Here is a 25,405-nt window from a genome sequence, read left to right as displayed (position 1 = left end):
TTTTGAGAGTAAACTAAATGTAAACCCAAATACTTACGATGTCGGGATAGTATCACGAGGTTTTTCCTGGATTTCCCTCGTGATTTACTATGGAATCTCTAACGCGAGAATTTCAGTGCCACCGTTGCATTTGGTTGTCTTTTTAAAGACAGATCACATGCTATGATTTTTTGTGGCGGATATTCTTGAGTTGGGATTGATTTCATGTAATCGAATGAACTATCTTTTAGTAAAGTCGTCACAGGAACGCAACTCATCAATATTGGCAATATCATTTTAAAGTCGTCTGCTTTAAAATGTATAATACGTGTCTGAATTGCCGATATAAATGAGTCAGATTAAATAAATTATTAGAATAATTTTTTACTAAGCAACAACATTTTTGTTTATTTAGTATTATTTTGTATTTTGACAACGACACCCGACTTGGGCGTCGAAACGTTAATAAAATCATTTTTAGGTAAAATTGTGGCTTATTTCCCATTTGAATATACTTGATTACCCATACTAGGACTTTCTCTTCTATTAATAACAGCAACAGTGACAGAATTTAGGGTACCTCGTCAAAATAGCTCCGTCGAAAAACCTCCGACAAAATAGCCCCGACATAATATCCCGCACAAAAAATAGCTCCGACAAAATAGTCCCGACAAAAAAGCTCCCTTGAGAATTCATCATGAAATAATCCCTTAAAAACACATTTTTCCGGAAATGGTAATTATCCTCTATTCAGATGTTTATCTTAACCACATTAAATAAAAAAGGTCTTTTCAAAGAACTCGAACTCTGTCTTCTGTTTCGATTAAATGTTTTCTACTTTTCGATTAAATTCAATGTTAAAGCCAGCTCCTGCCAGCCATCTGACTCTTGGAAGTTTGAATATTTAATTTAAGCGAAAATGAATGTTTATTTGTGATATAAATATTTTTGTCTGATTTCTGACAGTAGTAAAATGTATTTTGAAACAATGTGTACAGTACATACATTCTTCTTATTATGTCAAATAATTTAAATTAAAAAAACGTTTTTGGACACCTTGTATAAATAATTATGTAAATGTTTATATTACTGAATAGAGAATTAAACAACCTTTCAAACGAGCTAGCACACGGCCCCTATTCTCATTTAAAAAAAACATCGACTACGTCATCACACCCAGATGGATGACGTCAATAGTATGACATATATACCAAAATATCGTAATTTTAAAAATAAAAATCGACCTGTTTCAGGACTTTTCCTTAACATCGCGGGTTTACGAAATAATGAATTTATTCCTATCATTTGCACCATAATCTATGTCTGAATTGCAGATATGAATGAGTCAGATTAAATTTAATTATTATAAGAATTTTTTTACCAAGCAACAACATTTTTGTTTAATTTATTAATATTTTGTATTTTGACAACGACGTCCGAAAAGGAAGTCGAAACGTTAATAGAATAATTTTTTTTAAGTTAAATTGTGGCTTATTTCCCAATTAGCATAGTGATTTAAAATAAATGGTAGATACTCCGTTAAAAGGTAAAACTTTTTATTGGGGGTGTTGTCGCCGGGGCTGTCTTGACCGGGGCTGTTTTGTGTACGATATATTTTGTCGGGGCTATTTTGTTTACGGGCTATTTTGTCGAGGCTATTTTGTAACCGGGCTATTTTGACGGGGCTTTTTGACGGGGCTGTTTTGACCGGGCTATTTTGACGGGTCACGGAATTTAGATGCAATATTTTAATCAACATATGCTTGGGAATCAACTATATTAAAATAAAAAAACTTACAAAAAAAGTCTTATAGACGAGGATGTAAAGCACTAAAATTGTCTAAACCTCTAACTTTTTTAATGTAATACGGATCGTTATGAAACCTTTTGCATTTGATTCGGGAGACCTTCAGGAAAATTGTTGACCACTTGGCATGAGGAACAAATGAAAATTGCATTGTTGTAGTCGGAAGATGCATTTTCCAAATTGCATCTCACAATGTTCAAAAAAAAGTGCACAACTCGGAAACTAAACGTAGAAATGAGTTCAATATTCATAGTCGGGCTATTTGTGATCGTTGAAAACGAATATCGGGTCAGCGAAACTGTAAGAGGCACTTGGTGCCCGGTATCTACGTCGTCTCCTGGAGTTTTATGGAAATTCATTATGAAAATCATTGAAACTTGTTATCCCGAGGTTTTTGAGATCGCTGAACACGAATATTTCTTCGGCGATACTGTAAGAGGTACCTGGTGCCCGGTAACTACGTCATCCCCTGGAGTTTTATGAAAATTCGGTTTAAAAATAGTTGAAATTTATTATCACGAGGTTTTTGAGATCGCTGGACACGAATATTGTATCGAAGATGCCGTACGAGGTACTTGGTGCCCGTTATCTACGTCGCTTACTGGAGTTTTTGTGAAAATTCATTATGAAAATTTTATAACGACTCTCCATAACATTCCACCAGGAGACGACTTAGATATCGGACACCAGGTACCTCATACGGCAGCTTCGATGCAATATTCGTTCCAACGATCTCAAAAAACCCGAAATAATAAATTTCAACTATTTTTAAACCAAATTTTCAAAAAATTCCAGGAGATGACGTAGATACCGGGCATCAGGTATCTTGTACAGCATCTTCGATACAAGATTCGTGTCCTCTGCTACCTCAAAAACCCCGAGATATACAATTTCAACTATTTTCATAATTAATTTCCATAAAACTCCAGGAGACGATGTAGATACCGGGCACCAGCTACCTCTTACAGCTTCGCCGGCCCGATATTCTTGTTTAGATACCTCAAAAACCCCGGGATAATAAATTTCAAGTATTTTCATAACGAATCTCCATAAAACTCCAGGAGACAATGTAGTTACCGGGCACCAGTTTCGCCGACCCGATATTCCTGTTCAGCGACCCCAAAAACCCCCAAGTATAAAAATTGAACTTATTTCCATGATTATTTTCCGAGTTGTGAATTTTTATTTTTTGAACACTTTGAGATGTACTTTGGAAAATTCATTTTCCACCTACAACAATACAATTTTCATTTGTCCCTCATTAAAAATGGTCAAGAATTTTCCTGAAACTTTAGAAAAAGTTAGAGGTGTAATGCTACATTTTCTCGACTATTAATAAAATGTAATACAAGTACAGTGGAACCCCGATAAGTCGGCCCCCGATAACCCGGAAGTCCGGCTAACCCGGACCGATTTTTATCAGACAAACATTTCAACAATAAAAATGTATGTAATATAATATTTGAGAGATAAGGGGTATTTGTATAATTTGAACTAAACGATAGTAAAAATGACTCATGGCACACGGCGGCAGAGCCGATTATCGGAAACAACAGACACCTGCTATTCCTTTTTTGTACATCTATTTATTTCAAACTGTATTATCATTGTTTAAAAAATACTAAAAGACTACATAGTTAAAAAATTCTTTTTTAAACAAAGGTCTTAGTCTGTTCTTAAATAACATGCGATTGTGACCACATTGTGTATAGTACTACACAGTCGTATTGTTCGCTTCCGTTATGTAATCGTGCTTCAGATAAGTTTGTGATTGCGTATTTTTTGTCTACGTAATGGCAACAAAACGTAAAAATGTTGTAGTGACAATGGAAAAGAAACTAGAAGCATTAGGTAGGATTGATAAAGGCGAATCTTTAAAAACAATTGCAGCATCATAATGGTGTCGGTATATCTACAGTATCGGATTGGAAGAAAAATAGAACTAAAATCGAAGAATTTTGTTTCAAAATGATAACAAATAACAAAAGACAGTTTGGACAGTCGGTGCCGGTGCAAAACTAATAAAGCTAAAAATGAGACTCTCGACGACGCTTGTGGTTCTGTGCGGAACGCGAACGTGGTTTACCAGTGAAGAAATGAACAATACTCTATACAACTATACGTAATTTAGATGTGTACTGTGCATATATATTTCATGTTATTTAAATTATAACGGAGTTTATCTGCAAGTATACCGTATTTTATTAATGTTTACCATATTCTCCGGCTAACCCGGATTTTCGATAACCCGGATTTTCGATAACCCGGATCGGCCGCGGTCCCGATTAATCCGAGTTATCGAGGTTCCACTGTATGTTGAAGAAGAGTACAAAGAAATTGTGAACTATACTCATAAATATAAATGTTTGCATTTTTACCACTTGGAACTTTACACAGTTTAGTAACTTATGACTTAACATTAGTCCTCAAACCAATGTGATCCAGATCCAAATCTGGCATAGACAACATCGGATCCTGCTGATGGTCCTTATCGTCCAGATTATTCTCGCTGACTGCTGTATTAATCAAACTCTCCATCAATCTGTCGTTACTGTCGCTAGTAAATATATCTGAGTTATTAAACAAAATCTCCATGGTATTATCCTGGTTGATTTCGTCTGTAGTGAAGTTCATGTTGTCAATTGTCCTCTTTAGATCCTCCACTTGTCTCGACAGATTAGCCTGTCTCTTATTTTCCAGTCCTTTCATTTTGCTATTATTTTTGTATTCCAGGCTATATTCTGGGTGGAAGTTTTTGACATGTCGTTCAACGGAATGGCGAAGTTTAAACTTTTTGTTACATTTTGGACAAGAATATTGCTTGTCAATACACGATACAAGCGACTCAATAACTTTGTAACTATCATGTACGTGTTTTATGTGACGTTTGAGATATTTTTGGGTCTTGAACACAGATGAACAATGCTGGCAATTGTAGGAGTTATCCAGGTGTGTTATTTGATGCAGCTTGAGCAACTTTTTGTTTTTGAAATCCTTTTGGCAAGTTTCGCAGCTTACCTAAAATTAAAGGAAAAATAACATTAGCGAAATTTGAAAACAAAATAAAAGTAGTCATATTTATTATCTGGTGGTCTGATAATGACTGGTATACACGACATACTGTTATACTGGCGTCAAACAGCGACAGCTTGCATAAATGGAAAATCAACAGAAATATGCAAAATACAAAGAGGTGTCAGACAGGGTTGTATACTGTCCCCACTGTTATTCAATTTATATTCAGATAGAATATTTAAGGAAGCGCTGCATAATTTGAAATGGGATGTGAAAGTTAATGGAATTCTGATAAATACAATCAGATATGCAGACGATACAGTTATTTTAAGTGATGATATGAATGGACTACAACACCTTTTAAATGCCATTGACATAGTGGGAAGAGAGTTTGGCCTAAACATAAATTGTTCAAAAATACATGGTATTTAGCCGTTTGGCCCATCAAGATTCACGGTTATATGTTGGTCATATAATTCAAAGAGTACCCAGTTTTAAATATCTTGGTTGCCATATTACTGAACAACTAGATCCAGATAAAGAGATAAAATGTAGAATCGAGATAGCCTGCACGACATTTTTAAAAATAAGGTCATTCTTCTATAATGATAACTTGCAACTTCAACTTCGAAAGCGCATGATTAAATGTTACATTTGATCCTTGTATGGTGTCGAAGCATGGATATTAAAAATATCCACCATTAATCGTTTGGACGCCTTTGAAATGTGGATGCACAGACGTAAAACTGAAAATACCAAGGACGGCTATGCTGACAAATGTGACAGTCCTTAAGAGAGCAAATGCTGCCCGCGAGCTGCTTGATAACATCAAATATAGAAAGATTATAGAAAGATTAAGATATTTTGGACACGTAGTAAGGGGAGACCGGTATAATATTCTTCAACTTATTATGATGGGTAAAATCGAAGGACGCAGAGGAATTGGTAGAAAGCAGGCCTCTTGGTTGAAGAATAGCCGGGAGTGGACAGGAATAAAAAAAGCAGAACAACTATTTAGAATAGCTCGAGACAGAGACAGTTTCGCCATGTTAATCGCCACGTCAAGGGGACTTGATAGATAGGGCACGTTAAGAAGAAGATACACGACAACGATTTATCGTAGTGATGTGACTGTGCAGTTCGTTGGTGCAGTTTTATCGAACGTGTGGACGCAAATCGACGCAGATTTTTGGTTGATGGAAACGATCGGTAGACAGGAACAAAATCTATTCGATAAATCGTTGTCGATCACGGCTGCACAGTTTTATTGTAGTGTGTAGACGGAAGTTGGGGCAATCATTAAGTTCGTTCTTAAGTCTTTTGATTTTGATTGTTTTCTTTAACTACTTTACAAATACAAATAATGCTTGTAGCAAGTCAAAAATACATAGACCTATATAAAAAGGAATATAAAACGTAACTTAAAAAACATCCCAAACAAATAGAGATTAACAGAAAAATATTTATGCTTCTGAGCAGTAAAAGCAATGTTTCAGCAGATATTTTTTAATAATTTTTTTCGGAAGAAAAGATTTAAAGATTTAAAGAAAATTTAAAGATTTTTATATCTGAAAATGTCTATCGTTTAAATCTATTGTAATTAAAAAGAAAGAGACAAATTTGTTTTACAAAATTTAAATTTTTTTTGAAGTTATACTTCTTTAGGCGTGATATGAGGGTGATTATTTATCACTAATCTGCGCGCATGCGCACACCGACAGTATGGTATTAGTCGTTATACGGGCTCTGATTGGGTGTTGAAATGATCTGTCAATAATAATTGTTCAATATGGAGGTAAACAAATGTTGTATAATATATTAGTTTTATTGTTGTGAGGACAGAAACAAAAAAGTTTATAATTGTAGTGACTTTTTAAATAGTTTTTAAAAGCAACAGGTACGTAATAATTGTAAATGTTTCAGTGTCCTAATAAAAAATGTCACCTATTTGAACCTACCAAAATACATAGTATGTAATACTTTTATTTACATAATTTGATTACCATCAATATTTCTATCAATATTCACCTAATATACTGTTTTCTTACTCTATGTTTTGTTGTATTTTTTCAATTCTAAATCATTTCAATTCAAAATCATAATTGTCAAAAGTTTATTCCGTTTAATTACTTGAACTTCGCACATGATGACGTATAGTCTCCGTGGATAAGCGTTCAAGGCGAATGAATTCCAACACCAACCGCACTAATAAGCGGGTTCAAATCCCAATAGAAACTTTTATTTTTTTATTTTTTTTTGTACATTTTATGATTGTAAGTGTATTTATTATATAATTTTATTTTCAGAAAATACGTATTTAGTTAAAAAAATTTCCGAAAATTATTGTTCAGAAATCATTTGTGGCATTTTTCAATGTGTTTGTGTGCGTTTTATTCTTTTATTATTTTAATTTTTGGCACTGTTTTAATAAAAATGTTTGAGAAGTAGTAAGTATAAATTAGTTTAATATTTAAATAAAATATAAATAAAAGTATATTAATTTCGTTTAAATCATATAATAGAAGTATAACTTCTTACGTGCGTACAAAGTACACAGACATTCTTTTTTTAATTAACTGTTGAATACAAATTGACTATAAAATTAAACTGATCAAATTAGTTAAAACAGAAGACTGTGAACTGATTAGTAATAATAATAAACATAAGGATAAATCAGTTGGTAAAGAGAGAAACAACTAACAGTTTTTCATGAATTGTAGAAGTGGTAATTGCTAACTAATAGAAAAATGTTTACCTTATTGGCTTCATCTAATGAATGCTGATCATCCTTATGCAATTTTAAGCTGTCGCTTCGGTTAAATGTCTTATCACACATATCACATTTATATTTCAATCCTTCGTGAAGCTTTCGATGCCTAAAATAAATATTCCAGTTCTTGCATACCTTGTTACACGTAGGACAAGTATATAATGGTTCGGACGGATTTGACTCATGAGTCTTCATATGGGTGTAAAGGTTGTTCTTAAAATTAAATACCTTCGAACATATAGTACAAGTATGTTGCTTCGACGGAGCTTTCTTTGGACAGTTGTGAGCTTTCTTCTCTTCTTCAGATGAAAAAATAGTTTTACAACGTTTGCAATTGATAGTATGACGAGTTTTGATATGAAAATTAAGAGCCTTTTCTTGTGAGAAGAGCCTTTCGCATAAGTGGCATTTTAACTTGTAGTAGGTTGTACAACTATGGTAAATGAGATTTTCGTTGCGAGTGAAAACCTAAAATAAAACAAATAATTTAATTTCCAATATATTTACAGTTTACCCTTGCAAACACCGTCTTTTTCACTTGTGGCATTTCAAATAGATAATTATTTAGTAACCTTATCAGATATTTTCTCAGATAACCAAATCAATTCAATCTTTTTCTGCGTGCAGGTAGAAAGTATAAAAATAAATGTTAGTCCATGTGGTGAGACCGCTCCCGTCTGGAAAAATTTCTGATTCGGTTTCTTTGTGGATTCTTGTTAAAAAATATCCTCTATAAACAAATCTGAAGGGTGCCGGGCGGAATTTTTGGGCAGAAATTGTTTAAACAATTTTTTTAAACAAACACAAGTTATCACTTTTTTTTGCTCCGGAACATATATTTTTGAGTTTTGTGGGTCATTCTGAACAAGAAATGTATCTTGTAAATTTTCTCAATATTCAAATTAGTAGTCTTGAGGTTGCCAGATACTTAACTTGAAGACTAAATATTCAGCTTCAAGATTCTGAAGAGTGACCGAGTCTAACTTTAATTTATACCGTTGTTTTTTAATTGTTAAATATGCGTGTTTATCCGACTTTTTTGCCGGTGCGGCGCGCTCCGTTTGAAAAATCTCCTATTTTCCTCCGAAAAATATTTTTTCTAGATTCTTTGGGACATTCTAAATAAAATAAGTTTCTTCACATTTTTCTCAAAAGTTAATAGTTTTAAAGTTATAAGCGATTTAAAATCCGAAAATGCGTTTTTTTGTCATTTTTCGGATTTTAAATAGCTTATAACTTAAAAACTATTAACTGTTGAGAAAAATGGCAAGAAACTTATTTTATTTAGAATATCACAAAGAATCTAGAGAAAATATTTTTCGGAGGAAAATAGGATATTTTTGAAATGGAGCGCGCCGCACCTGCAAAAAAATCGGATAAACACGCATATTTAACAATTAAAAAACAACGGTATAAATTAAAGTTAGACGCGATCACTCTTCAGAATCTTGAAGCTGAATGTTCATTCTTCAATCTAAGTATCTGGCAACCTCAAAGGTACTAATTTAAATATGAGTTTTTAAGCCCCGAAAATGCGTATTTTCGCATTTTTCAGATATTAAATCGTCTATAACTCAAAAACTATAAATTTCTGAGAAAAATTACAAGATACCTTTCTTGTTTAGATTGACCCAAAAAATCTAAAAATATATGTTCCAGAGCAAAAAACATGATCTTTTGTATTTGTTTAAAAAAATTGTTAAAGAATTTCTGCCCAAAAATTCCGCCCGGCACCTTTCTGATTTGTTTAAAGGGGACATTTTTGAATAGGAATCCATAAAGAAACCGAATCAGAAATTTTTTTCAGACGGGAGCGGTCTCACCACATGGACTATGTGTAATGTTTTGGATAATATGATATTCGCTCTGTGCGTGACCATGGTGGGGGTACCTGAAACGATGCCAGCGTGAGCAGCGGCGAAATATGACAATATTGGAGGTATATTTATAATGTCGTTGTCATTGGTTGTATAACAGATTTGATCAAAATCTGTAAATAAATGTTGCGTAAGTATTTAATTGTGCTAATAGTAGCCACAATAGTAAATGTAATCTCTATAGATTTCCAAGAATGACAAATAAATTAGAGAACACATTTAAACTAGGAGTAAACTCAAGACAGATTCGTACCAAATAATGTCACTATAAAAATCACCAGATTCATCTTCTTTTTTGGTTCACCATGTCGGCTTTCAACGGTAATCCAGTGATCAGTATAGAACAACTTAAATGGAAAGTTGACATATGGATGGGCGAGTCTTTTCCTAAACTTTAAGATGGGATTTGGCCCAATTTTCAATTCAGTCAGATTTAGAAAATCAAAAATTTCGTGTATATATAGTGTCGCATGTAGGGATATTGTGCGCCACTGACGAGAACTGCCGTTCTCTGATAATTACCAATTAAAACCATATTTTTGCTTGTCTTTGACAGTGCTTCGGCTATTGAGAGGATTCGCTATTAACTTTCTCCAGCACAGCGGACCGCTTGAGTCAAAGTTTTCATCTCTAGTCCAAAATACATAGTGGCAAATTCGTGGAATATACTATACTAACCTTATTACATTCGAAGCAAACGAATTTCCCCGCATGGACGTTCATGTGAAGAACCAACATCTTCTTGTTTTTAAAAGTTTTGAGGCAAATATCACAGACAGGTTGTTCGTTTTCGTTAGGAGCAATCTCAAAGTTGAAGTTATCCAACTGCTTGACGTTTTCCGGAAGTATCATTTCTACATTCAAGTTCATATTCTCACTCTCGAAGAGGTCATTTTCGTTTTTTATCTCATTTAGAACGATGTGGTTTGAGTTGAGAATTAGAGTTGTGTTGCCCATGTCAATATTGTCGCTGGGTAAACCAGTAAGTAGAAAAGGATCGCCAAAATAAGCATCTTTGGTTTGCAACTCCGGAAGGCTTGGGATCGATTTTTGTATAATCGATGGTTGTTTTAATAGTTCATTAGTTTCTATATTTCTTAAATGAGTAGCTTTGTTGGTCTTTTTTGATACCTGCAAACAAAAATTTATACGATCTCAGTAGAATATAACATACATAATAAAATATATTTTATTTTGGAATTATTTTAACCCATTTGCTGCCTATCGAAGATGATGGAACTCGGCTAGAAGCCATTCTGTTGAACGGCACCGGACTCAAGTGACCACATCACTAGCTGGGGCGTGAACGGCACCTGACTGTAGTAACCATATCACGCGCTGGCACGTGATCGGCAGTGAATGGGTTAACCAAAACAATAACAGAAGTAATATTTAGTTTCATTAGCGATCCAAACCATAAGAGATGAGATTCTCGAAATCTTCAGAGGTACACAGACTCGACAAGGTTAGAGAACGTTATCTTGCTCTATTCATCAAACTATACATCCCACTTCTTTAGTTGGCACTCAGAATAATGCAAATTAAATGTTATGTACACATAGTCCAGGGTAATAAAGTTTTTTTCATGACACTTGAACAGCCAGGGTACTGAAGCGTTTTTTCGACAGGTAATACCTATAAGAGCAGATTGTAACTATGTCCTGCGTAGGATCTGGAGGCCATTTTTATTTATAAACAATTAAGTGTCAAAAAATGGCATTTTTCTCTTTTTTTCAAATCAATGGAAAACAAGGAAACTTATGGTTTCTATAGGGAAACCTATTAAGGTTTTTTTAGTAAAAATATCTTCGAGATTATGGAAAAGATTTAAAATGACGTATTACAAAGTTTGATATACTCATTTATTGTTAATATAATTGCGAAAAAAGGTCGGAATTGCAAAAAAAAAAGAATGTGTGTGTACTTTGTAGGCACGTAAGAAGTTATAGTTCTATTATATAATTTCAATGAAATAAATATACTTAACAGCTACAGTACAAAAAATTAACAATAATTACCAAAAATTAACCAAAACTTAACAATGCCAAAAATAAAAACAAAATATGAATCGTCCGGAATTTGAACCCGCGATCTTTCGATGTCTGGTCCAATGCTCTACCAACCAGGCTATCAAGGCGCCTGTTATTGACGTTTTGGATATACATAATTACACATCACGGTGACAAGTGAAATATAAAAATAGATAGTTTATTATTTTACGTCCAAGGAAGACAAATCCAAAGACACAAAAATTATAATAAATAATACATTTACTAAAAAACACTAATATATTATTTGAATGACTTATTTGCGCTGATACATAATTTGAAAGATTAGGAACGAACTACATACTGTCTGCGCATGCGGCAGGCAATTATAAAATTTCACACTCGATCGTAAAGAAGTATAACTTCAAAAAATTGTTTTCGCAATAACTGTTGTAAAAATTAGTGTACAGCTTTGAAATTTTTGTCAAATAAGGGTTCTTTGGTGCTTAATATGTGATACAAATTTCAAAGCGATTCATTCAATTGTTTAAATTTTATTCAAATTGTTTATCCGAGAGAGCATTTTTTTTGCAATAATAATTAAGTCAGAAGAAAATGACGATAGAACCATTCCACAGGTGTCAATTGAAAGAGCATGAGCTATATTTTCAACTTGGAAAAAAAAGTGAATAAAAAATGCATTTATTAGTAATAAATAATTATGCAAAAGTATCGTAAATCTTTCCTTATAAACTTTTTATTTTGTTATATAAGAAATTATACATATTTATTACAATTTTTTATCAATTATGATATAGATAACATTACTTGGTAGTTGTGCACTTAAAACAGGGTAAAAAAGTTAATATTTTTGGAAAAAGTTATTCAAAAAGTTTATAAAGAAAAATGGACGATACTTTTGCATAATTATTTATTACTAATAAATGCATTTTTTATTCACTTTTTTAAACCACGTTGAAAATGTAGCTCATGCTCTTTCATTTGACACCTGTGGAATGGTTCTAAGGTCATTTTTTTCTGACTTATGTTATTGCAAAAAAAAAATGCTCTCTGGGATAAACAATTTGAATAAAATTTAAACAATTGAATGAATCGCTTTGAAATTTTTATCACATATTAAGCACCAAAGAACCCTTATTTGACAAAAATTTCAAATCTGTACACTAATTTTTACAACAGTTAATGAGAAAATATTTTTTTGCAATTCCGACCTTTTTCGCAATTATATTAACAATAAATGAGTATATCAAACTTTGTAATACGTCATTTTAAAGCTAATTGTTTATAAATAAAAATGGCCGCCAGATCCTACGCAGGAAATAGTTATAATTTGTTCCTATAGGTATTACCTGTCGAAAAAACGCTTCAGTACTCTGGCTGCTGAAGTGTCACGAACAGGGTATATTTTTGTCTTATAACCCTGGTCTTACAGTGTGCTTTACTATAGAGCTGAATCATGGGCATTAAACCGAAATGCAATAAATCGACTTAACGCGTTTGAAGTGTGGACATTTAGAAGAGTGCTAAGGATTTCATGGGTAGATAGCGTCACAAATATAGAAGTGTTAAGACTGTTACGGAGAACAGGCAGAGAAAGGGAAATGGAAAACACAATAAAAGAAAGGAAATTGCAATATCTCGGTCATGTGATGAGAGGCGAAAGATACATCTTAAGACTCATAATGCAAGGAAAAATAGAGGGTAGGTGAAGTGTAGGAAGGAGATGCGTTTCCTGGTTGAAGAACCTGAGATAATGGTTTGGTTGCAGCTCAAGGCAACTGTTCAGAGAAGCTGCCTAGAAGGTCAGAACAGCCATGATGATTGCCACCCTTCGTCACGGAGATGGCACTTAAAGAAGATAGTCAAAATCTTACCTTATCATGAACCGTCGCTTCAGGGCCTTTCGAATGGATATTCATATGAGTAATGAGCTCTTTCAAACTATCGAAATCACTTAAACATATATCACAGATAAGTCTTTCATTTCCATTCGATGCTAATTCGAAATTAAAATTATCTAATACTTTGACATTCTCACAACGGGTAGGTTCTACTTTTACAGTCAAAACTTCAACACCTAAATTATTATTGTTTTGACTTCCTCTTCGATTTTGGTCTATACTACTACTATCCGATTTAGTAAATATAAGCATTGTGTTGTCCATACTATCTCCAAGAAGTGAGGTAAACATTAGAGGGCCACCAATGGAAGTGTTTTGTGATAGTGAGTCAGGAATGGGTTCTTCAGGTGTCGGTAACACTGCTGCTTGTTGTTCTGTAGGTAATAGTACTGCGTCAGTCTTATGAATCCGTTTCATATGTTCTTGGTACGTCTAAAAAACACAAAGTCATGAATATTTATCTAAATATAGTAAATGTCGTAGTTTATATTTCATGTACATCGTTAGACGAAGCACAAAGTGGATTTAGAAGTTGTAGGAGTATACAAGATCATATATTTACGAAATGATAAGTCCCAAATCTGAAGGCCTCTACCGTGGAACCAATTTCTGGGTACAACATCAATCTCTGTCTTCTATAATTTACAAGGCAAGCAGACGATGAAAAAATGAGACGAAAGGGACTCTACAATATGCAGTCACCTTCCGTTCATTCGTCCAGGTAAAAATTCCAACGAAATTTGGTTCCGTGTACTCACAATATGAGTATACTGAGAAAATGAAAGACAGCTTATGTTTCATTGCCAAAAACTAGATGCAAAAACTCAAAATTTCCGAAATGGTACACTCCTCATTTAAAACATATATTATTTCAGGATATATTATATCAGGATCTAAGAAGGATTATGATCTTTTTTCTAATTTGCGTCAAGAATTTAGGGATTTTTACAAAACATGTCATCAGATTCACCTAATAATTTACAAACTGCTATGTATTATAAAACAGATTTTTGGAATTATGTAAATAATAAAAGAAAATGTTTTGATTTGCCAAACACAATGAAATATGAGAATATAACTTCTGATAATTCCCAAAATATAGCAAATTTGTTTGGTAAATTTTTTAATTCAACCTATGTTACTAGAAATACTGATTACCTACTGTAAACTCTGATAATAGTCTTTGTGTTGAAATTTGTGATATTACTGTATTAGATGTATTTCAATTTATATCTAAGATTGATCTAAAAGCAAGTTCTGGCCTTGATAATATATCCCCTCTTTTCATATTTAATTGTAGATTTATTCTGAGTTATATTTTACAAAAAATATTTAGTTTGTCATTGGGCTCAGGTGTCTTTCCAGAGATATGGAAGATAAGTTATATTACCCCAGTCCATAAAGGTGGTAATAGAGAAAATATTAAAAACTACCGAGCTATATCTAAAATTTCAGTTTTTGCTAAATCTTCTGAAGGGATTGTAGCTGCAAAACTTGGTCCATTATTGAATGCTACTCTACTGCCCGACCAACATGGTTTTATTCCAGGAAGTTCTACTACTACCAATCTTTTAATTTTACAAGAATTTTTGTTGGACGCTCTTGAAGGGTATGACCAGGTTGATGTCATTTATACCGACTTTTCGAAGGCATTCGATAGAGTTATTCATACTGTTCTAATCTCTAAACTTTATAATGCTGGTTTACATGGAAAATTATTAGGCTGGATGGAGAGCTATCTCACAGATAGAACTCAAGTTGTAAAAATTAACCAATTTTTGTCATCTACTACCAATGTAACCTCTGGTGTTCCACAGGGTGGACATTTATCTCCTCTGCTTTTTAATTGTTTTGTAAATGATATAAAAAATTGTTTTTATCATAGTAATATTCTTCTCTATGCTGATGGCCTAAAAATTTAGAGAGTCATAAGAAATTCCAATGACTGTAGTTTATTACAGAATTATTTAAGTAGATTATTGGATTGGTGTAACTTAAATGCTCTGAATTTGAACATAAATAAATGTAAGGTAATGCGATTTTTTAGAAACAAACATCCGATTTCATTTGAATACCATATTGGACCAAATATTTTGGAGGTAATCACAACATTTAAGGATCTTGGGGTAATTTCTGATCCTACAGTAAGCTTCAGGGACCACTTTTCTTACGTTTCTAATATATCCATGAAACTTTTAGGTTTCATGAAACGTAGCCTCTCTGAATTTGATATTTATTGTCTCAAAAATATCTACTGTTCCCTTATTAGATCGGTTTTGGAATATGGTAGCAATATTTGGTCTCCGCATTATAACTGCTAGAAAGATCTATTAGAAAGAGTACAGAGAAGAAAGTTCTTAAGATTTATTGCTTTTAAATTGAGAATACCTGTAAATGAAATTGAATACATTGTTTTACAATCTTTACTTAAATTGCTTATCCTTGAAGAAAGGCGAATATTGCTAGATGTAACATTTATATATAAATTAATACGAGGAGGCATTGATGCTAGTGCTCTTTTGAAAAAGGTTTACTTCCGTACTCCCTGTAGAGACACCAGATTCCAAGACTTATTTTATTTAGAATTTCAAAATCGAACTTATACTGTAAATAAACTCTTACAGAGAATGTGTAGAAATGCAAACAAATTTAAAAGTAATGATTTTTTCATTTATCACTAAGTACTATTAAGAATGAGATCGAAAATACCTTTTTATGTAATAACATTGTGCTTTAATAGTTTAGTTCAATTTAAGTTGATTTGTAAAAATTTAAGTTGATTTGTAAAAATGGCAAGTCCGTAAATAAACATTACATTACATTTCGATTCAGAGATGATCAATCATCCCCTTACGTACGTTTCACTCTCTCCGCAGATCTTCAGAGGGGCTATATGATCTGCTCTATCATATATCTATATCTAAGAGCATCTATATCTAAGAACCTATGCTAAATATCCCAAATATATTATTTCCTTACCTTAACTCTATTAAACTGAAAGTTGCATACGTTACAAAACGTCTCTGCCTTCATTCGATAATGTTGAATCAAATGTAAAGCAAACTCTGACAGTAACTTCTCAGTTTTACCACAAAACTTACAACTCCATATTTCCCTTGCAGATATATCCTTTTTATTTTTCACTAACTGCTCTAAAAACAATGAGATCAGAAGATTAGTCAGACAAATATTTCTTAGATAATTCAAGACAGATACAGTAGAAGGCTGTAATAATAAGCTGAAATCTACCTTTTTCATGTTTTTATTCTCATACGTATTATTAATCCTTCCTGTTCTGACGTCTGGCTCAGAAACATGAATATTAACAAAAGACAACATAAACAAAATAGAAATAACTCAGAGAAAAATGGAAAGATCTATGTTGAGAATAAAACGGCAAGACAGAAAATCAAACAAATGGATAAAAGAGAAAACAAAAGTAAAATAAGTATGTAACTGAACATAGGTATAACAGGGTTAAAGTGGGGGTTTGCGGGCCACAATGCGAGACAGGAAGATAAAAGATGGAATGCTGAAATACAAAACTGGAGACCGTGGACAGGAAGAAGAGCAATACCTCAGATGCGATGGAAGGACGATCTTGTAAAGGCTACAGGAACTCACTGGAAAAGCGCAGCCAAGGACAGACAGGTATGGAAAGATTTGGGGAAGGCCTATGCCCAAAGTTAAATGATAGAAATGGGCTAAAGAAGGGTATTATTCATATGGGCCGGATAGCTCAGATGGTAGGAACATCTAGACATTTTTAAAAATATCTATAGGACCCAAGTCGATTCAGCCTGAATAAAATGAGTACCTTGGGTAAAGCCAGGGGTAATAATAGGCGGTTGAAGTGTAGCACTGGCTCTGTTACCTTCTTTGTATATCGTATGCCCTAGAGATAGTGACTACCCTGCTATAATCCCAAAGACGTGTTAACGTTATAAAACGGGAAGCTATTATTATTATTATTAATATTATTCTCATTTTAATTGTAAGATTAAAATTTAACAAAAAGTAAACAAGTCTTTTGCAAATCTTTGTTTTACTACTTACCAACTACAGAATTCTCTGTCACATTATGATTCTCGTCATTGCTACTAGGTTTCCAGGTTTTCTTTTCCATTTTTGCAGCATAATATGGTGAGTACCAAACTTTTAAAGCTTCTCCTTCGCATATGTCTTTAACTGTTACATAATAAATATCTTCTCCATCCTGTAAACATTTTGGGTATCTTAAATGATCTATTTTCGTAAGTTTATTATTAATATTAATATTCACTTTCATCTATTAAGACATTAACATGTATAAACTAAAGTTTTGATGTTACCATCAATAATGGGAGGGAATAAATAAACGATATAAGAAGAAGAATCAAGGAGGAAGAATCAGAACGGAAGAGATCAATCAAATGAAGGAGAAGTGCTCCTAGAAGAAAGGAGAAATATGCAAAAATCTCAAATAACTCCAAAATATTGGGGAAAATGAAGTAAATGAAGAAAATAAACGATAACCATATAAAGAATAAAAAAGGACATGTTAAAAAACAATAGACTACTAAAACATTATTAAAGACTAAAAAAAAGAAGAGGTAGAAAGATAGCTCAACAAACAAATAGATATTGCTGCAAGACAGGAAGTTAGATGGGAAAGAACACTGGAAATCACTAAGAAAAGCTTCATAATTATTTATAATGAGGAGGATAAACAAAGCCATACAAAGAAATGGGATTTTGCATAAAGAAAAACAATTACATAGAGATCAACTTAATAAATAGAGGATCGCTACCTTGAGACAAAAGGTCAACTCTACATCAACCAAACTCCAGTATAAAGAGTGAAGCACTAAAACTACCTAGACACAATAAAAAATGAAGAATGGGCCAGCAGCCAGGTGATAAGAGTGCACATCAGAAAAGCTAAATATACCTTCAACCGGATGAGGACCTTCTTTAAAAGCCACAATTTCTCTTGGTTTAAAAGTGAAAAAGCTGAGATATTACATCTTCTCTATTTTGTTTTGTGGCCTTGACTAGTAGACCTTGAATGAAGATATGTGCAAGAGATTGGAAGCCTTTGAGGAGTGGCTGTAACAGAGAATACACAAGATACTGAATTACAAGTATTTCATGAAGAAATACTTGAAAGTTTTAGAACTGTAAAAAGGGTATGGAAAGCTGTATCAGATAAAAGATGACAAAGAGGCAGACCAGCAAGAACATGGAAAACAGATATTGTGCAGGTTTTGGCAAAAAGAAATATGGGGAGGAGAGAGGAAGAGAGACTAGTTACTGACTGAATGGCATGGGGCCATCTGATTACCTCTACACCATAAGGTATAAGGGGGTGGCTTAAGTACAAACATATAACAATCATTTACTGATACTTAATGTTGCTTACCTGATAGCAAATAATATTTTGTTCTTCAAAATCAGCTGCTGCACTTACAAACATCATCCAATTGCACTCACTTTCATTAGTAGTATCCAAATAATACTCCGAAAAGGTGTCATCCTCTGATCCTCTTTCGCAAAATACCCTTAATGGGAAATTAATAGCAGGAAGTAAGGAACACAGTTTTTTACAAACCAAGGGTCCAAATTGTGTTCCCTTTTCAAAAGGATACAACGCAGCAACATCATAAGTACCATCTGCTAACTTTCTTAATTCTAGAGCTTCTGGCATGGTCAGTCTTGCCCTGGAGGGAATGATTCTATCAGGAATCTGAAAAATAACAAATGAGGAAGTGATTCATGCACTTAAAAAAATAAAGAAAAGAAAAGAAGTTGTACCAGATGATATTCCTGGGGAAGTGTGGAGAGCATTAGGACAGAACATTAGGACAGAGCAGAATTATGGAAGTTGAACAAATGCAAGACAAATGGAGAAGCAGTATATTAGTAGGTACCTATACAGTATATTAGTTTACAACAAGGGAGATATTATACAACAATGCACAAACTGCAGGACCGTAAAACTACTTAGTCACACCATGAAAATCTGGGAGAGAGTAATTGATAGACGGATATGTGAAGAAACAGAGTAAGGATCTGTTTTTAGGTGATAACTTCGTTAATAATAATTGATTTATGCTCCTTCTCAAATATGCCCGAAACATTAATAAAAAAAAAAATATTTAAAAATTTCAAAAAATTTCGTTTTTTTTCTACTTTTTTTGCTTATAACTTTAAAACGATTCATTCTGAAACAAAGTCGTATAGGAATAAAACAAAGATAATTAAATTTTCTATCAGATGCGATTGGTTAAAAATGTCTTAATTTATCACCCTTGCTGCAAAATAGCAATAAATATAAAATAAGGGGGCAAAACAAGCCTGTCCTTATTCAATGATTTTCCATCACTTAGGTTACACTTGGAACTTTCCTAATTCGCTTAGTAAATTTTTGTAATGTGCTAGAATCGTACACCAAATTTCATTAAAATTGACTTACTAGATTTTGAATAATAATTTTGCAATCTAAACTTTTTTTAAAAAATTAAAATTTTTTAAAATCTTGCACAACAAAAACTAGACCATATAAAGATTTGTCAATTTTCTTACATATAAAGAAGCACTCCACCTACCTAATGCACTTTACAGAATTGAAATCGGATTGTTTAAGCAGCCTCAGCAATGTTTTAAAGTTATAAACAATTTTTTGGCTTATAAACAAATTAGTCCTCTGGCCAGGAGGGGGTGCTACGGGCTCCTTTATTTAGTTGGACTTACCCAAGATTTTTATGTATTTTTTGACCCGTAGAACACGATTTTTTTGGGTAACAGTTGATCCGGATGTCGATAAGATTGTTATAAACAAAGAACTTAAGGAATTACATAACATCGATTTTTCGCAAAATAAAACATTTTTTTGTATTTCTTGGGTAATTCTAAGCAAAAAATGTTCTTTACTTTACTTTACTACAGATTTTCTGTAGGGTTGAAAAGAAGCAAGGTGGCGTTGCAATTTATGTAAAAGAAAATCTTATGTACACTTCTCTTAATCTAAATGAATATAACGTAGAGCAAACTTCAGAGTTTTGTGCAATTTATATACCTTCAATGAGAACCAATGTTTTAACTGTATACAGATCAGGTAATGGTGACTGTGACTTGTTCTTGGTGAATTTTGAGAATGTTATAGCATTCTTACTTAACAAAGCAGACAAACTGATTATACTTGGGGATTTTAATATAAATTTTAAAATTAAATCTGACTCTTCTTATGATATTCAAAATCTGTTAATGTCTTTTGGTCTAGAAATAACGATAAACGATTATACTAGAATCACATCTCAATCCAGTAGTTGCATCGATAACATTATGACTAACTTTTCTGAAAATATCTACAGGGTGGGCGTATTTGAACCTTGTTTCTCTGACCATCGAGCACAATTTATATCTATTGATTCTGATCTTAAAGTTGTTGACACTAATCAATCACTTCAACGGTCTATTACTTCTTCTGGTTTGCAGAAGCTTAAATATGCACTAGCTAGTACAAAGATGGACTTTTTCTATGACACCCATAACGATCCCGATGTCTTGATGTTCTTTTTAACTGAAACTTATAACAACTTAATATTAAAGTTTTTTCCATTAAAAAAAGTACGACAAACTGCTAAAATAACACCCGTGCAATGGTTTAATGACGAATTAAGGTCTTACAGATCTAATCTTTCTCTCATTAAACACATTGCAGATGTCACTAAGGATCCCGATATTTTCAAACTATATAAACAACAAAAATATGAATATAATCGGCAGTTACAAAATGCTAAAAAGTCGGCTTACTCTGGTTTTATTGCTAACTCCAATAATAAACCTAGAGACTGCTGGAAAATATTAAACTTCGAAAGAGGCAATACAAGATCCAGTTCGGTACAACCAGATCTATCTCCAGACGAAATAAATCAATTTTTTATTACAATCGCAGAGAATATAATTACATCCCTTCCCACTATTAATAACGATATCCTCTTCAGTTACAGAAACTATCCTTCCCCGAGTAAGTCCTTTTGTTTCCGACCCGTTGTGGAAGATGAGATCTCTCAAATAATTAAATCTCTTAATAATTCCAATTGTAAGGACGTTCACGAAATTAATAGCAAGATTTTAAAAGAAACTTACCAAATAGTTTTAACACCTTTCACTCATCTTATTAACTTAATTTTATCAACTGGAGTATTTCCAGAAGCACTAAAGTACTCAAAGGTACTACCTATCTATAAAAAAGGTGATTCCTCGAAAGCTGACAATTACAGACCCATAAGCATTGTTTCTACATTCGGGAAAGTGATTGAAAAGGTGATCAAACAACAATTATATTCTTATTTTGAGTCTAAAAGTTATTTTAGCAACTCGCAATATGGATTCAGAAGTGCTCGTTCTACTACAAACGCGGTATATAATATTGTGAGCGAGGTGATTGAGGGGCTTGAACGTGGCAATCGCATAGCAATTTCTCTCTGCGATTTGTCGAAGGCTTTTGACTGCGTTTCACATGACATTTTGCTCCACAAATTAAACTATTATGGAATCAGAGGTATCCCTCTTAAGCTTATCTCTTCGTACCTATGTGGTAGACACCAGGCTGTAGTGTCTAAAGGTTATCTCTCCGATTTTCGACCCGTAAAACATGGAGTCCCACAAGGTTCGGTCTTGGGACCTCTTTTATTCATTATATATGTCAACGATTTGCCTCATTTCATATCTCCGTACAAATCAGTACAATTTGCGGATGATACGACATACATAATATCAGGTAATAAAAATGAGGATTTAAAAATGGCTTACGATGAAGTCTCTGATAAATCTAGCACATGGTTTGCTGCGAACAAACTAAAACTCAATACTGAAAAAACGCAGGACTTGATTATATCTGCAAGTGGTTTACATGGCGATCCAGATGACAAAGACACTGCTAAACTATTAGGAATAACCATAGACAATCGATTGAACTGGTCGGCTCATATTTCACAAGTAAAGGCGAAGCTGTCTAGTTCATTGTTTCTTATTCGTCAACTAGCAAGGGTTGTCAACTTTGAGACATTGAAGGTGACATATTTTTCTTTATTTCACTCACACCTAAGCTATGGATTAATCTTATGGGGCAATTCAACAAATGCTCTTCAAATTTTCAGGATGCAAAAGAAAGCTATCCGGATTTTAGCAGGGGTTAGTTATCTGGAACATTGCCGACCTCTCTTCATCAAATTAAAAATTATGCCGCTACCTACTCTGTTGATATATCAAGTTCTGACTGAAATTCACAGAAAAAGGTCCCATTTAACAAAGCAGTCTGATGTTCACGTTCACAATACGCGATACTCTCACTATTTACGAACAAATCGCTCTAGATTGCGTCTTTCAGATAAAAATTGTCTTAATTATAACTACTACAATATTTTACCAAAAGATATTAAACAGCTAAGCTGTAACAGTTTCAAAAAAGTAATAAAAAGGTATCTGTTGAAACATTGCTTTTATTGCTCGGAAGAATATATGACTCATTGCAGAACATCTACTGAAATGCTTACCGTGACACAAAATATTTTTTGTTAATCTATATTCTTGTTTGTGATACATATTTATAAGTTGTGTTTTATATTTCTGTTTTATATACCTTGTGATTTTATATACCTTGTAATTTTTATATTCCTTATTTTGACTTTGTAATTTTGACTTGCTACAAACAATTTTTTTTTGTAAAGTAGTTAAATAAATCTATCTATCTAAATAAATCTATCTATCTATCTTCTTACAAGTTTTTTCGTAGGATGCATATTTTTCGATAAAATAGTGGAACTTTCAAAAATTCGAAAAATTGCAATTTTTGAACGCGGATAACTTTTGATTAAAAAATAAAATGGCAATTCTGCTGACAGCATTTGAAAGTTTAAGTCAAATTATACCGGTTTTAATTATTTGCATTGCTAAAAATTAATTTTTTTATTATTCAACAAAGCTATTTGTTTATAAGTCAAAAAATTGTTTATAAGTTTAAAACATTGCTGAGGCCCCTTAAATAATCCGATTTAAATTGTGTAAAGTGTATTAGATAGGTAGAGCACCTCTTTATATGTAAAAAAATTAGACAACTTCTAAATGGTCTACTTTTTGTTCAGAAAGATTTTAAAAAATTTGAACTTTTTTAAAAACATTTAGATTGCAAATTTATTATGCAAAATCTATTAGATCGATTTTAATGAAATTTGGTACACAGTTTAAGTATGTTAGAAAGAATTTCCTAAGCGAATTACTAAGGTTCTAAGTGCCACCAAAGTGATTTAAAACATTGAATAACAACAGGCGTATTTTGCCCCCTTATTTTGTATTTATTGCTATATTGCAGAAAAGGTAATATGTTAAGACATTTTTGACCAGTCGTATATCATACAAAAATCAATTATCTTTATTTTATTTCTGTACGACTTTGTTCCAAAACGAATCGTTTTAAAGTTATAAGCAAAGAAAGCAGAAAAAAATCGACGTTTTTCGAAATTTTTAAATATTTTAATTTTTTTATTAATGTTCCGGGCATATTTGAGAAGGAGACGTCTGACGAAAAATAGACGTTTTTTCACAGATCCTTACTGGTCTAAAAGTTCTTCAAGAGATTCTGTGGTGGGCACTCAATAAGAAAAGAGTTCCCAGTAAATATGTAAGTAAAGTACTATCTAATTGGGAAATAAGCCACAATTTAACTTGAAAAATGATTTTATTATAAAATTATTAGAATAAAATAAAATCATTTTTCAAGTTAAATTGTGGCTTATTTCCCAATATAGTAAATTATATAAGTAAATGCCACAAAGAAATAGCTTCAGAACAATATTAAGAATATGTAAAGATTGTGGGAGATATGTATGAGGGAATAAGAACTAGTGTTAGGACAGATGTGGGAGAGACTGATAAGTTTCATATGAAAGTAGGATTACACTAAGGTGCTCGGTGCTTAGTCCTTATTTATTCCCATTAGTTTTGAATCAGATATCAGCGAAACTACAGGGTAACAGGGTGTTGGTGAGAAATAGTGAGGGTAACAGAACAAAAACTGGAACAGTGGAGACAAGGTCTTGGGGAAAAAGGTTTAAAACTTAGTAAGACAAAGACTGATTATTTAGAATATTTGTTTACAGATGGAGTTACTACAAATAAAATGATATCTTTAGATGGTAAAATGATTGTGAAAAGTGAGAGTTTTTTTACCTTCGATCGGTATTACAAAGTAATGGGGAAATAGATGGAGATGCATGCAATACAATTAGGGTTGGATGGTTTACATGGAAGAAAGCAAGTGATGTGTTATGTGATAGAAAAATTCCAATGACACTGAAGAGAAAAAACAGATATGACAGGCTATTATGTATAGAACTGAATGTTGGGCAGTTAAAAACTAAGAGGAACAACAAATGCATGTGGCAGAAATGAGCATGTTAAGATGGATGAGCGGAGTAACCAAAAAGTATAAAATTTGAAATGAGTATATTTGGGGAAGTCTAGGGGTGACACCAATTGACGCCAAAATGAGGGAGCACAGGTTGATGGTTTGGTCACGTTCAATGTCTAGACCATAATTACCCAATATGAAGAATTACTGAACTGCGGGTTACTGGAAAAAGTAGGAGGGAAAGACCAAATAAGACCTGGGGAGACGCTTCAGCAGGATATGTCCGTACAGCGAATTGAACTTGATATGACCCAAGGCCCAAGATAGACACTACAGAAATGCAATTAGGGAGTCCGACCCCATATAGAGATAATGGCAAAGATAATGATGATTCCTAGATATAAGATTAGTAGTTGGCATTCCTATATTAAGATAATTTGAGTTTTCATTTTGATAAACTTTTACTTACATGAGAAGTAACTTCTATTAAATCGCATTCTGCTGGGACATGTTTTGACCCACAAATTCCACATATAGACATATTGATAATTTGTTATGTTAGCACCTAACTATTATTTTTAATTTAAAATTTTATATAGTTAGGAACATTTATTTACATTATTCCTATTTATTATTATGTTAGGTTATGTACACG

The 25,405-nt window shown here is 32.9% G+C and overlaps 1 protein-coding gene across 1 annotated transcript; it reads right to left on the bottom strand.

The window, feature by feature from the left end:
* Positions 1–854: 854 nt before the first annotated feature.
* LOC114325790 (PR domain zinc finger protein 15-like) lies at positions 855–25,400 on the bottom strand. The gene is made up of 8 exons (XM_050642486.1): positions 25,220–25,400; positions 18,760–19,083; positions 17,415–17,574; positions 16,338–16,510; positions 13,332–13,790; positions 10,127–10,579; positions 7,557–8,039; positions 855–4,804 (listed from the first exon to the last, which is right to left on the bottom strand). Exons 1-8 carry the CDS (start codon positions 25,289–25,291, stop codon positions 4,193–4,195), a joined length of 2,736 nt encoding a protein of 911 aa, XP_050498443.1. The 5' UTR covers positions 25,292–25,400; the 3' UTR covers positions 855–4,192.
* Positions 25,401–25,405: the final 5 nt, after the last annotated feature.

The sequence above is a fragment of the Diabrotica virgifera genome, chromosome 2 (assembly GCF_917563875.1).
Source record: "Diabrotica virgifera virgifera chromosome 2, PGI_DIABVI_V3a".
Lineage (NCBI taxonomy): Eukaryota > Metazoa > Arthropoda > Insecta > Coleoptera > Chrysomelidae > Diabrotica > Diabrotica virgifera.
Note: the sequence above shows the minus strand (reverse complement) of the source record. Positions and strands in the feature narration are given on the sequence as shown.

What these genes read in the sequence shown, in the direction of transcription:
- LOC114325790 (XM_050642486.1), bottom strand. Translation starts at nt 25,291, where the DNA reads ATGTCTATATGTGGAATTTGTGGGTCAAAACATGTCCCAGCAGAATGC. An exon ending in TTCAGTTTAATAGAGTTAAG is followed by an intron (nt 13,791 to 16,337) that starts GTAAGGAAATAA and finishes TGTGTTTTTTAG; the next exon opens with ACGTACCAAGAACATATGAA. An exon ending in TTTGCTTCGAATGTAATAAG is followed by an intron (nt 8,040 to 10,126) that starts GTTAGTATAGTA and finishes GTTTTATTTTAG; the next exon opens with GTTTTCACTCGCAACGAAAA.